Below are 13,668 nucleotides of genomic sequence, written 5' to 3'. Positions count from 1 at the left end.
CAAACCCCGAAGAGCCTAAACTCGAGTTTCCATGTATAGCATGTGTTTTCTGAGCGAGGAATCGTACGACGTGGATTGGAGAAGGATGTGGGGGATCTCGGAGGAGGGGGTTGCAGACTATATACTTTCAGGCAGAAATGGAGTGATTTAAAAGGAGATTTTAAGGAGAGCAGAGATGTCGGGTGCGCAGTTTGCATATGAGTGCGGCTCTGGAGATTTGCATTTACAGCACTGGCATGAAATAATACCTCCATCAGTATTGCCTGAAGACGACGAGGTGTTAAAAGGATCACTTTCCAAGAAGAAAACATGGAAATCTGACCTTTTGTCTCCGATCAGAAAATATGTATAACTTGCATGCTCCGGGCACAAAAGGTTGTCTTTAGGATTCAAAATTGATCTTTTTTATGACCTTTGTTGGCCATGGGAAAACTATGTCCTGAACCGCAGGGTAAGTATGAAAAATATCGGATGAGACTAACAGACGAAAAGATAAATACAAACCGCAAAACTATGGATCTACTAGATGGACAAAATGTTGTCTATTTTGTACATGGGGTACTGGAAACCAACATGCTGGGATGATCCTGTTTTTCTGATGGGGGGTAGTGAAATTATAGGCGAGGTGGCTGATAAGATCACATGATTCTCAGTTAGCTTAAAATGAAATATTTAGCCTGAAATTCCTTTTATCTGTAAATTAGCTGAAATTTTCACACACAAGGAGATTAATAATATTGGCACAAGGAGATCATTTTAGATAATACAATCACAAACAAGTAGGTAGATTGCCAAAACATGTATTTTTAATAGATTTGCAGAAACCCTTTTAACATGTGAGCTAAAGGAAAGAGATTTCTTATCTCTATGACAACACAACATTAAGTCAGTTTCCAAGGTAAATACTGTAGCAGGGCTATTTTGAAACTGTAAAGGGAGAGGGGAAGGGGCTTGAAGGAAGGTTGGAGAATGTCTTGGGAAGAAGCAGGTGTGATAGGGGACAGCTGAGGGTAAGTGGTTTCCTCTTAAAAGGTTTGGATAGTTATTTATAGAGACCATCATATTGTGGTCCCTGAGGAACATTGCCAAGAAAACAGCATTGATCTATAATATTCTCTGTCCCTCAATGCAAATTCCAGACCATTTTTATATTTGGTGATTTAAATTAGGGTGTTGTTGTGTCCTCAGCACTCTTTTCCTTGAAAGATCTCAGCATGAATTGTTCTTTAACACCTTGACTTGCTTTCATTAAGATTTGGAGGGGATGGAATGTATGTTTTTCTTACTGGACGTTCTCCATCATTTTAAGAAACTCTGGAATGAAAATGGAAAAAGAGATGAAATATCATATGAACACATTTCCTGGCATTGTTCACACACTCTCCACAAATCTGAACATCCTTAGCATTGAGTTATTGTGATTATAAGATGTCTTCCCCTCAAAAATTGGGATTCAAAAGAACTCATAGTCACTGGAGGTCAAGAAAAAAAATCACCATGAGTATTAATGTATTTATATCTGTATATGCATTACTAATCTCTCTTAAAATAAATAAATAAAGGTCCTTTATTGGCATTGATGGTTCCATGAATAAACTTTAACATTAATAGAACCTTTCATTGCACAAAAGGTTCTTCATAATGAAATAGGTTCTACAGATTATTTAAAGGGGGAAAAGGCTGTTTAAAGAACTGTTCACTGAAAGTTTCTTTGGGGAATCCAAAATGGTTCTTCTATTGCATCACTACAGAAAACCGCTTTTGGAACCTTTATTTACCACAAGAGAGTAGCACATAAAAATAGAACAAATAAGATATTCTTTACCATCAAAATCAATCTTTCCATCTTTGTTTGTGTCCGCATCTGCCATGAGTTCATCTACATCTTCTTCTGCCAACGGCTCGCCAGTGGCGCGCATGATATCCCCAAACTCCTCACGATCAATGAACCCATCTTGGTTCCTGTTAAAAAATATACATTAAAAACATTTTAAAAACATTATTGTCTTGTGTTTGTTCCTCTATTAAACTGATGACTTAACGTGTTTAAGTGATGCTGTCATACATAAAGAAGCACAACATTTTGAACATTTTAATTTTGAAACATATAAATTTGACAAAAAATACATATCAATATAACTTTATTATAACTTAATTATAAGTATGAATCCATATGCAATGCAGGCCTGTTTTATTAAGCTCAGAATACACCACACTCGGTCTGAGGTGTTTTCCACACGGGATTTGAACTCAGAAGCTTTCATTCGGGTACGTAGAGGACACAAGTCTGTGCTAATCCCAAGGATGAGCTTTCACTGTGAGAATGAACGAATAAGCTGTCAAGCACTCTAAATGATTAGAATGCTAGCTAACTTTGCTGCAAACTTAGGTTATGTTCATCCTGATGGCCATAGAGCAACATTAGAAAGAATGATCAATGGTTGTAACATAGTAGGCCTAGCCTAGTCCCTAGTGTATAAGACAACCATCACAGGCACGGTTGACTTTTGAAAGCAGTAGTGAATATAAATATATCTGTTCAGTCATTTCTGTGTGGCTTGGTCCAAAGTTCATCTGAGATGATTTTGGGACAAACTTGGACAAAATTTGGAGAAGTAGCAAAAAAAAAAAAAAACACACAAATAAAACAGTTTTAAATATACAGCAACATTTGAGAAAAATTGACAATTGAGATCGATGGAATTGTCATGAACCAAGGATTGTAAAGACATTAAAAAATTAATTTAAGACAACATTTTCAAAAGTTATATAAAAAGTATTTTTTCAGATATATCTTCTGAACTTAAGGTGGCGCCATGTTCAAACTTTTCAGGTAGGCTACCTTAAAGTCCGCCTGTAGTCAATAATTGCATCCCTTAAAACTCATCTTTGATCACCAAAATTACATATTTAAAACGTTTTTCCTTGAAAAAAATTAATGCCTTAAAACAGCTACCCTTGCCTCATTTAGTATACGCAGATCTATGAATATGCAAATTAGCCCGCCTCCATTCACTCACAGCAGCCCAGATACCCATTTGTTAACGTGATTGGTTACAAGGTAGTTTGTGACATCAGAAACACCAGCGATTTCAAACTGCGATTTTGAGACTTTGGTTCAATGCAGTTTTCAGAAGAAAATACTCAGCAAACTTGGTGCTGACTTAAGAATTTGCACATGGTTTATCTTAAAGCGTATAAAGAATTTTTAATTCACACTTTAAAAACATAACAAAGGTTGTTTTTTTTTTCATCAGAGGAACATTGCACGTATTAGACCATTTCTCTCTAGGCCTGATGCAGAGAGGCTTATCCATGCCTTCATCACGTCAAGTCTTGATTATTGTAATTCTCTCTTTGCTGGTTTACCAGAGGTTGCAATATATACGGAACTCTGCCGCACGTGTTTTGACTCATACATCCTCATGCCGTCATATTACACCCTTGCTCCAGCAACTGCATTGGCTTCCAGTTCAGCCACGTATTGATTTTAAAATTCTGACTTTAACCTATAAAGCAGTACATGGGTTGGCTCCAAATTACATCTGTGATTTGGTTACTCCATCCATTCCCGCTCGCTCTCTCCGTTCTGCTGGCTCTCTCTCTATCAGCCTCGTTGTAAATTGAAAACTATGGGGGGAAAACTATGGGGGGAAGAGTCTTTTCCTATAACGCGCCTAACTTCTTAAGGCACATCTTTTTAGTTAAGCTTTTAATTTAGAATTTTATTATTTTTGTGTATTTTTTGATACTTCTATATATATTTTTTTACTTCCATTTTTGATTATTTTGTTCTGTACATGCTGTAGCGCTTTGAGTCTGAGAAGGCGCATTACAAATAAAATGTATTATTATTATATTAATAACAGCACATAGACATATAAACAACATCAAAAACTTGATTTTCAACACAGGGGGAATCAAATTCTGTGCCAATGTCATAAAGCGCCCAAAGTAGGTCAGATTAGTATTCAGGACCACCTCTATCAATACCCTTTATCATTTTACAGATAATAGGGCTGCCTTAGACTCCCATTCAGGAATAAAAAAATAAAAAACTAAGATAAATAAAAAAAGATAGTGATGTCTTTTTTCCTCCTTTTACTGACTTTCTTTTCCAGACACAAGTGGACGCTTGCTATAAAATTATATATTACGATGACTTTTTTTTTTTGCATGTAGAGATTTCACTGCAGTGATCATGCTTGACTGCTTGCTAGATGAACAATATGTTATTAACTTGTCCAGCAAGATATTGTAACTGCACCATCTGGGAACAAAAAGCATTGAAATATGAATGTCTACTCTGACAATTTGGCAATTTATTTGTTTAATTGGCAAAAATGTATTAAATGACAAGTGGCATGATGTGAAGGCTAAGTAAGGTTACAAGTCTCTCTAACTAACCATTAGGCCACAACTGCCCAATTATGATATGTTTTACCAGTATCAAATTAAAAAAAAAATTAAAGTGTGAAATGGACTGTATGAATTTGCATTTGCAGAGAATCAATAAGATCCAAAATACCTGAAGAACAACATCGGTTAATAAGCTAATTTATCTGTTAACAAGCTTAATTCGTTTAATCACAATTCCTCGGCTGCCATAGAAGCTTTGTTGATAAATATATGTAGTACCTTTTACTACGTAAAATAAGCAGCTTATTGAACTCATATTCAATAAAGATTTCAAGATGCATATATCAAGCCAAATACTGTAATACTAAATAAGGGATTGAGAATTCTCTGGCATAGAAATCAAGCTCTTGAACCTAAAGGGATAGTTCACCCAAAAATGACAATTCTGTCAATATTTACTGGGCAACACAAAAGCAATATTTTGAAATGTCTCAGTGATTGTATTTGTCCATAAAATGGAAGATTAAGGGCAGCAAAACTGTTTGGTAACCAACATTCTTCAAAATATCTGTTCCACAGAAGAAAGAAGGTAATACGGGTTTGATGACAAAAAAATGATGACAGAATGTTCATTATGGTTGAACTAGCAATTTTGTATGCCTTCCTTCCATGGACATGAAAGACCAATCCAATGACTTTTCCTCAAACTGCTATTTTGTTTCATTTGCTGCGGATATAAGGCCAGCTAGTGAGAGCTGTGCAGGTAAACCTCATTCTCCTGATCTCAAGTGGTGCGCTAGCGGCTGATGCTAGAGTTAGGGTCCTTGTTAACGCGCCCTGCTCCCATGCCAGAGATGCCAGTTCGAGTCCCGCTCGAAGCAGGGCGAGTAGGACCGGAGGGTGACCTACTTGTCAAAGACACGGAAGCATTCTGATAGCTCCTCTTCGGATTTGCCAGCTTGGTCTTCTTTTAGCTGCTGCACCATCATGACCAAGAACTCCTCAAAGTCGATAGTGCCACTGCCTGAGGATGCAAAACGTAGATGTGATGGGACAGACTGAAATGCATAGAAGAATATACAGTAAAGAGAACCATTTTGAGCATTTGGTTTCTGAAGTGTGGTGGTACAAACCATTTTTGTGTTGCGACTTACCATCTTCATCTACTTCTTCAATGATGGCATCCAGCTCCTCTCTGGTTGGGTTCTGACCCAACATCCTCATGACGGTACCCAACTCCTTGGTGCTGATATCACCGCCACCATCGGTGTCGAACATGTCGAAGGCAGCCTTGAACTCTTTGATATCAGATGATAAAAAGATATAAATAATAATAATACAATTCAAAATAGGATGTGAAATGCTGTGTGAGCAGAACTTTTTATTTTAACATTTGATCTCAGAAAAGCAAGCAGTGTGAATCAAATTTATCAAATCTAATTAGCAAAATTTTCACACACTCACCAGAAATCATTTCCTCACTCAGGAAAGAGCGGGCGTCTGCCTGGGCATCAGTGGGCTAATGAGAAAGAGATTCTTATTTGATTACTGTATAATATGAACCTCATGGGGCTTTAAATTTACTGAAATTGACTGAAAATTTCAAATGACTTTGGAAATAAATATATAAAATATATATTCATGACAATTAAATAACAAATCTAATCAGATGGCATTTGCAAACAAATGCCATCTGGTTTACCAGATGTTTACCAGATTTAGTTTACCCCTAAATGGTAATTAATGCATTAACTATCAAACATGTACAAACAGTTAAGGCTGATGTTATTCATGCATGAATCCTTATGCCTCCTGTTGTAGTTAAGAATAACAACACAGAACAACTCCAGCAAAGTGACAGCAAACCTCAATATTCACCCTTCAGACCATGTTTCCACAGAAAACGTCACATAGCCAACATCAATGAAAGAGCTCCAATTGCTAAAAAATCTCAGTCACCACTGGTAAAATGTGAAAAAGATGATGTTATGATCATAAACAGTTAGAGCACCAAGATGTACTTCTGCCCTGGTCAGCTTAATCACCTAACTGTTGTGAGAAGCAGATTCCCTCCTTCAACAGGATATGCAATAAATAAATAAAATAAATGAAGTAACATGACAGAAGAACTCCTTGATTTAATAAAATAACGACGTGCTCAGCATCACAAAGAATTGTGTAGGACGTGGACAATTGACTCCTTTTATACCATCCATATGTAATAACGGGAGGCAGATTTAATTTTTTTTTTTTTATTGTTATTGAAGAGGTAAAAGGAGTTATAAAAATCAAGATTATTTACATAGATTGGTTCTATAGCCAGAAAAACAATGAGAATGAGAAAGAATGAAATCGAATAATACATCTAATGATGACAATTTCTCTCATGTCACACTTCATGAAGGTCTGTACATGAATCTTACATGGTCCAGAATACATTTGATGGAGAAATCTTGCAAATGTTCCCAGTACAAGAACACATTATTAATGACAATTTGATTAATGTATTGTAGCCATAGACCACATCTCATATAATGTATGGAAAAGTACTTTTTTTTTACATTGCCTTCTTTAGGAGGTTCTTAAACACTAACATTAAATATAATTTTATAAAATGTATACACTTTAGATTCAATATTATGTTCTTGTAATACAACATAAGTATTTTTATCATTTTATCAAAGTGGCATTAATGTGTTCCTGTACTGGGAATATTTGCAAAATGTCTTCATCAAATGTATTCTGGACCATGTAAGATTCATGTACAGACCTTTGAAATGGAAGCGGAACTACAAGACATCTTCCGAACATCTCTGAACACAGTGCTTAAATATAGCAGTAAATAATAACTACAAAGAAAAATGTCATTACCAACACCTCCTGCGTCACACATGTTCACCATCACTATCTTCTCTTGCGTGTCTGGTCTTTTAATAGGTGGGGCACAAAAGCTCTAACCAGATACAAGAAGCATTGTTTCTTATTATCTTGTGTAGCAAATACCCATTGTCTCTCTTGTCCGGTCATCGGTTTTATGTATAAAAGCCAAAATGAATAGACAACCCTCTTATTCTCTTATAGAATACTTGTGTCCACGTGTACTGTAAACAATTACGAGGAACACAACATGACAATGCAAATATCAAAACACCATGACAGTCTCAGCAATGTTATCAAACCCTATATGTTCCCTCTTTTTGATAATTCGGATTACCACATGTATCCGGAGACCACAAACAAGGCCAAACATCAAAGATGACAGGCAAAGAAGAGGAGTCAATCACTTGTAGCATGTGAATTAAACACTTAACAGTAGCGATAGTTCACTAATAAATGACTACTGCGCTGCTATTAATTTTACTTGAACTGTAAACATACCAGCAAACCTCAACAAGCCAAACAATTCAAATTCAAGCCTTGTAATCTACCAAGCTTAGTTTTGACATACAGTTCTACACTTCTAAAAATGTGCTTTATGTGTAACATAAACTGGTTTTATTCAAGTAAAACTATTATTTAAAATGACTGAATCAGCTTGATGTCATTAAGTTAGAGCAAGTACAGTATATGGGTTAGAGGTTTAGATCAAGTAAAAATTACTCCTTGTAAAATGTAAAACCCTCACATATACACTTTTTCATTAGATCTTCTAGAAATGATTCCAGTCATAAGTATGCATCCATATAAAGATCACTGACTGACTGAAGCATCTTGTCCACATCCACTTTCCAGATATCTTACCATACTGTTAGTGAGATCAGTGTGTATCTGAAAACAGTAACGGTCTTCAGTCCAGCAGCCTTTCTCCTAAATGTGCGCTGATGGACAAATGTCTCCAGACTGCCCTAATAAAAACTCATATAATTCTCACCTTTCTAGAAAATGGCCAGGATTGGACAAGAAACTAAAGACAGTGAACTTGTCAACCAATGTCTGTGTAGCCTTTAAAAAGCTCCACCCCTCTTCTTCATCCCTTTCTAATCCATCACCACCTCTATTTGCCCTCCATTGCCCCATATTTAGCTGAAGGGTGGTCTCAAATGTCCCTGCCAAAATTAAAAAATAAATAATAATAATAAAATAAGGAAAGCAATGAGAGGTTATTTAGGTAGTGGATAAACAGCTTCCAGAAACAGATGTAGGCTAAACTCACTTCCACATACAGGGAAGGATTTGTGCCCTCATCCACATGCCTGTATTTCTTCAACCTTATCTCAATCTGTCCATCCATCAGTCATCTTGGCTGTGTATCCCTGTCTGTGCTGACTGTCTCACACTTGAATCAGTAACACTCTGAAACACAAGAAACAGAGAGTCAAAACGGGACAATGAGAGGTGGCTTTGCATGTGTTCAGAAAGTCAGTCATTGTAGACACATGTGGACATGAAGCATTGATTTCAACCTTTCATTCCGACTCTCAACTTTTTTAACTACCCAGTTGAAATTTTTAGTTGAAACCTACTACTTGCGCAGAATTTTTTTTTTTTACTTTACACCTAAAATATTGTTATTTTATAGGAGTAGTCCTGGTTTCATTTTTACTAGAACCTACTTTTTTAAGGGTTGTGAAGTTCATTCTTCATAAAATGTAGCCTAGAGCAGAAGGCCTTCCTACTCAAACAGTATATGATTTTGGATGCTTTTAATGTGTTTAAAATGGTAAGATAATAAGATTCTTTAAAATGGAATGAAATGCCTGTACCCTTAAAGAAGCTTAACAGTCAACTTCATTCTTAAAAATAAAGGTTCTTGATTGGCATCTATGTTTCCATAAAGAACCTTTAACATCCATGGAATCTTTCCATTGCACAAAAAGTTATCAAAATATTCTTCACACTAAAGACAAAATGGTTGTTTTGAGAACTGATCTCAAGGTTCTTTGGTGAACCAAAAAAGAGCGTTGGATCATGTATGCCTTGATAACTACAGTTATCACATTATAGCCTTGATGTCACTGAATTGCTGTAAAGAGTTGTATAATAGAAAATCACTGGTTACAGATTTTCTTTGATGTGACAGAACAGAACAAGGAGTGACCATGTCAGATTCTCAAGGCTTGTCATCATAACTCTTCCATGCCTTATCCGGTTTCTCGTAATAATCCTCTGACTGCTAGAGTTTCATTTGCTTTGCAAGTATATCTACTTCCAGGACAAGTCAGAGTAGTTAGACTTGAACCACATGCTTAACACAACTACACACTATTACTTAAACACTTGTAACTCAACTTGTAATACAGTAAAATCCAATTCATCATGATGTGTAAAGATGTCATTGCCAAAAGTAGACTTGTGTCATGATCCCAATTAAAGTCACAAACTGAAACCTTGCTTTTGGATATCAGACAAATATGCTAGCTTGTGTTCGAAAATGTCATGCCCCTATAACTGAAGCTCTACTCAGATGTAAATATTAACGATGGCGTCAATTTCAAACCATTTCAAGCCCGATTCAGACCCTGACAATGTTAACGGTCAAGAGGATCATCCAGAACGGATTTCAAGCACGGACCTTGCAAGCATGGATTTCACAGGACGTTTCAGAGTGGAATGTTTTTTTTGTTGTAATTTTCTTAGATACGATGTTATCCACCATTTAATCATATTTGTTGGAAAACTATGGTAATACAAACAGTAATCGATCGCAAAACCATGGCTAATTTTCCTAAGGACCGGTGAACAGCCTTACAAAAGCAAGAGCTTATAAAAGTTAACGTAAACACTACATCAATACTGTAACGCTAGTTAGAAGGCTTTGCCCTTCATTTACATCATATCTATCATAGCAACTACATAAAACGTATAATTGGAACTGTTAATAGAAAACACAACTACAAATAATAAGACATTCTTACAAGTTGTGATAAACAACAGGTTGTCCCAGCAAAATGGGAATGGCTAAGTCTTTCAGGAGAAGCTTTTGTGCGTATAGTCTGCATTTTACTTTCCTGTGTAAGCTGTTCTCTGTACAATGTGCAGCGTATAGACAAACGCTGAGGTTTATACTGAGGTTATAATGTTCAGAAATAGTGTTAAAAATAAATTTTAACCTCTCCATCAGCCTCAGGACAAAGTTTTTCAAACAGCGACAACAACTCTTCCTTTCCTCTAAAGCAGCCCAACCCCCTTTGTTGTGTGTCCACCGGTTTATTTTATGATTAATAAAGCCCATCTCTCTGTATCACCTCACCTCATCCCTTCACCAAACACTGACATAGACAGACAGACACATAAAGGACACATGTTCACATAAAGGCTGAAATTTCACAAACAAAAACAATTAAATTAATAGCTGTAAGCAGCAATACTGGGCCAAGCCGCTGAAAGTGCTGTATCGCAATGCAGAGCCAGAAGAGCAAATACAGCAGAAATAGAATGTACATGAAGAACAGATAGGTTCAGAAGTACAGATAGGATGAAATCAGAATGAACAGAAGATCTGATGAGAACTAACACAGAATGTAGAAAACCCCCATGCTAAGCTAACTTAATGCTAATGTAGCTTATGGTTAGCCAGATAGCTGAAGAGCCACATTAGAAAGAATGGCATCTGATTAGCATGCTAACCAATTAGCATGCTAAGCTAACTAACATAAGGCTACAGGCAAGGTCGAATATGCTACACATACAGGCAAGGTCGAATTTGAAGACGAATATATCGGGAATGGTAGTGAATATCAAAAATCTGTTCAGTCATTTCTATGCGGCTTGATCCAAAGATCATCTGATCACATTTTGGGCTAAATTGAGCAAAATTTGAAGGAGGAGTTGCAAAAAAAAAGTTTTTCATTTGCTCCAATATGGCGGACAGTCACATTGTTGGAAAAGGATAAATGAGATATCGTCGGAATCGGCATGAGCCAAGGAATACAAGGACATAAAGAAAATTTGAACAATGTTTTCAAAAGTTATAAGCGTTTTTTTGCTAAATTTTGTGAAGATATGTCAAATACTTTAAAAGATATTGCAAATTATGACAAAATTCAAAATGGCGGACACCTGGTACATCCAATCCTGGCAAAATCAGTATCCACTGATTTCAGTATACACTGAAACACAAGGAATCCAAAGATATCAAGTTGTGACAAACAGTGTCAAACTGTTCAAAAGTTATTTGGTCAAAATAGCAATTTTAAATATCTCATGACCTGTAGGTGGCGCTGTTCCCAACTTTGGCATGGACCCTCAGATCATGCTTCCGATTAAGCATACCAATTTTTGTTTCGATTGATCAAACCTTGGCCGAGATACAGCCTCTGAACCAATTTTGAGTCGACCTTGTTAAGTTTGCAACATCATAACTTTTTTTTTAACCAGTATGTCATGAAATTCTGTTCAGTCATTTATGTGTAGCTCAGTCCAAAGATCATTTGAGAAAATGTTTGGACAAAATTGGACAAATTTTGAAAGGAGTAGCAAAAAAACGGAATACTGTAATTTTCAAAATGGCCACTACTGTAATGGGCGGAGTCTTAATGTAAGATATTGATTGTGATCATCATAATGAGTGGAATCAGGTGTACTAAGTTTAATTTTTCTAGATCAAAGGGTTCAAAAGTTATAACCATTTTAATGTTTAAATTTTGAACTGGTGGTGGCGCTATAGAGTTGGTCCTAGAGCCTCAAAAATTGGTCCAATTACTTTTCATGAGCATCTCTACAAGTGAGCCCAAAATTCATAATTATCCTACTTACGGTTCATAGGGCTGTCATTGACTCCCATTTGGTAAAAATAATAATAAGAAAACTAACGGATACAATAGGGGCATACGCCCTTTCAGGGCTTGGCCCCTAAAAACTAACGGATACAATAGGGGCATACGCCCTTTCAGGGCTTGGCCCCTAATAACACCCACCCCCACACTGTTCACATATACATTTAATGAATGAATGAATATAAATCGATAAATTACCTCTGTCTCTCTAACTTTTAGTCTCACTAACCTCTATAAATAAAAAATATTTTCCATTAACTTATGACGATGAATAGCTGAGCATCAGAATAGCTGCTTACTCATTTCGGATAGATTTACATAAATGAACAAATCACTCAGTAGAGAGTGAGTGTCCTGTCATTGCTGTTTCTAATCCAGCCCCCTGCTTCAATTCATAAGGCAGAGTGTGATGGTGGGGACGCTGCACATAGGTAACCTCTGGGAGCTAAGTTAAAAAGCATATATTTTCTGTGAGTGCCTTATGTCACCCCAACCTCTCCAAGACACTTAAGCGGAGGTAAATGACAGCAGCAACTGTCAACCTCTCATTCCTGTCTCTCTGCCTAACACTCCTCCTTTTTTTCTTCGCTCTATTCTTGGACATTCTTAAGGACAGCAGCTGAATCTTCGAGAACAACTAAAAGTGTAGCAAGCTAAATAAGGAGAGAGCATACACCCTCAGGTTTAGGCGTAGGGTTAGTGTAAGGGCATAGAATATACAGTTTGTACAGTATAAAAACCATTACGTCTATGGAATGTCCTCATTTGTGTGTGTGTGTGTGTGTGTGTGTATGTGTGTGTGTGTGTGTACATGCAGACAAAAGGTGTTCTAATGGTGTCTAATGGCATGTTCATCTACTCCCGTCAATCACAACTCAAGGGAATATAAACAATCGCTTACCCTCATGCTGTAACAACTCTTTCTTCATCTTTCCACAACCACATGTTCAGTCTATTTTTAATCCATTCTATTAACATTAGAATATTCCTCCAGTAGTCATGCCAGAAGACAAAAGAAGACAAAATGGAAAATGCATGTAATCAACGCTTGAAATGACAACTGTATTTACAAAGCTATGTATTCCATTAGTATGCTGTTCATATAGAGGCATTTTTTTTTTACTTTATCTTAATTGTGTTTTATTTGAATAGTCTACCTTTGACATTGAATGGACATTGTGTTTAAAGTCAAGGGTACTTGCATTTTAACCTTTTCATGCATGAATTATGCATTCACATCTTTACTTTTTTTACACATAATTTACAAAGAGATTTTCAGATGTCCACTTGAGTGGACAGTATGCGTTTGTTTCTAACTGATAATACTATATTAAACATAATAGAGTAATAGCACAGTAATACTATGTGTATTTAACAAACCAATTAATAAAATTACATAACTTTTTTTTTTTTAAAGAATACAGCTTCAATTATTGCAAACGCAATTGAGTTTGTTCCAGTTCGACCAGCAGACAGAAAATAACTTCATACAAGTTGAATGTCACATGTCTTTGATATCAGAACATGAGGACGTGATTCCATCAAATATTTCTAAAACAATGGACAAATTTAGCTCTCCTCTCTGAGAAAACCT

The 13,668-nt window shown here is 36.3% G+C and overlaps 1 protein-coding gene across 1 annotated transcript; it reads right to left on the bottom strand.

Annotated features, from left to right (window-relative positions):
* Positions 1-784: 784 nt before the first annotated feature.
* tnnc2.1 (troponin C2, fast skeletal type, tandem duplicate 1) lies at positions 785-8,206 on the bottom strand. The gene is made up of 6 exons (XM_077214474.1): positions 8,101-8,206; positions 5,824-5,878; positions 5,514-5,657; positions 5,269-5,383; positions 1,826-1,962; positions 785-1,314 (listed from the first exon to the last, which is right to left on the bottom strand). The coding sequence occupies exons 1-6, from the start codon at positions 8,101-8,103 to the stop codon at positions 1,283-1,285; spliced, it is 486 nt and encodes a 161-aa protein (XP_077070589.1). The 5' UTR covers positions 8,104-8,206; the 3' UTR covers positions 785-1,282.
* Positions 8,207-13,668: the final 5,462 nt, after the last annotated feature.

This window comes from Siphateles boraxobius, unplaced genomic scaffold (assembly GCF_051911475.1).
Source record: "Siphateles boraxobius isolate OS27281-9 unplaced genomic scaffold, OSU_SipBor_1 68, whole genome shotgun sequence".
NCBI lineage: Eukaryota > Metazoa > Chordata > Actinopteri > Cypriniformes > Leuciscidae > Siphateles > Siphateles boraxobius.
Note: the sequence above shows the minus strand (reverse complement) of the source record. Positions and strands in the feature narration are given on the sequence as shown.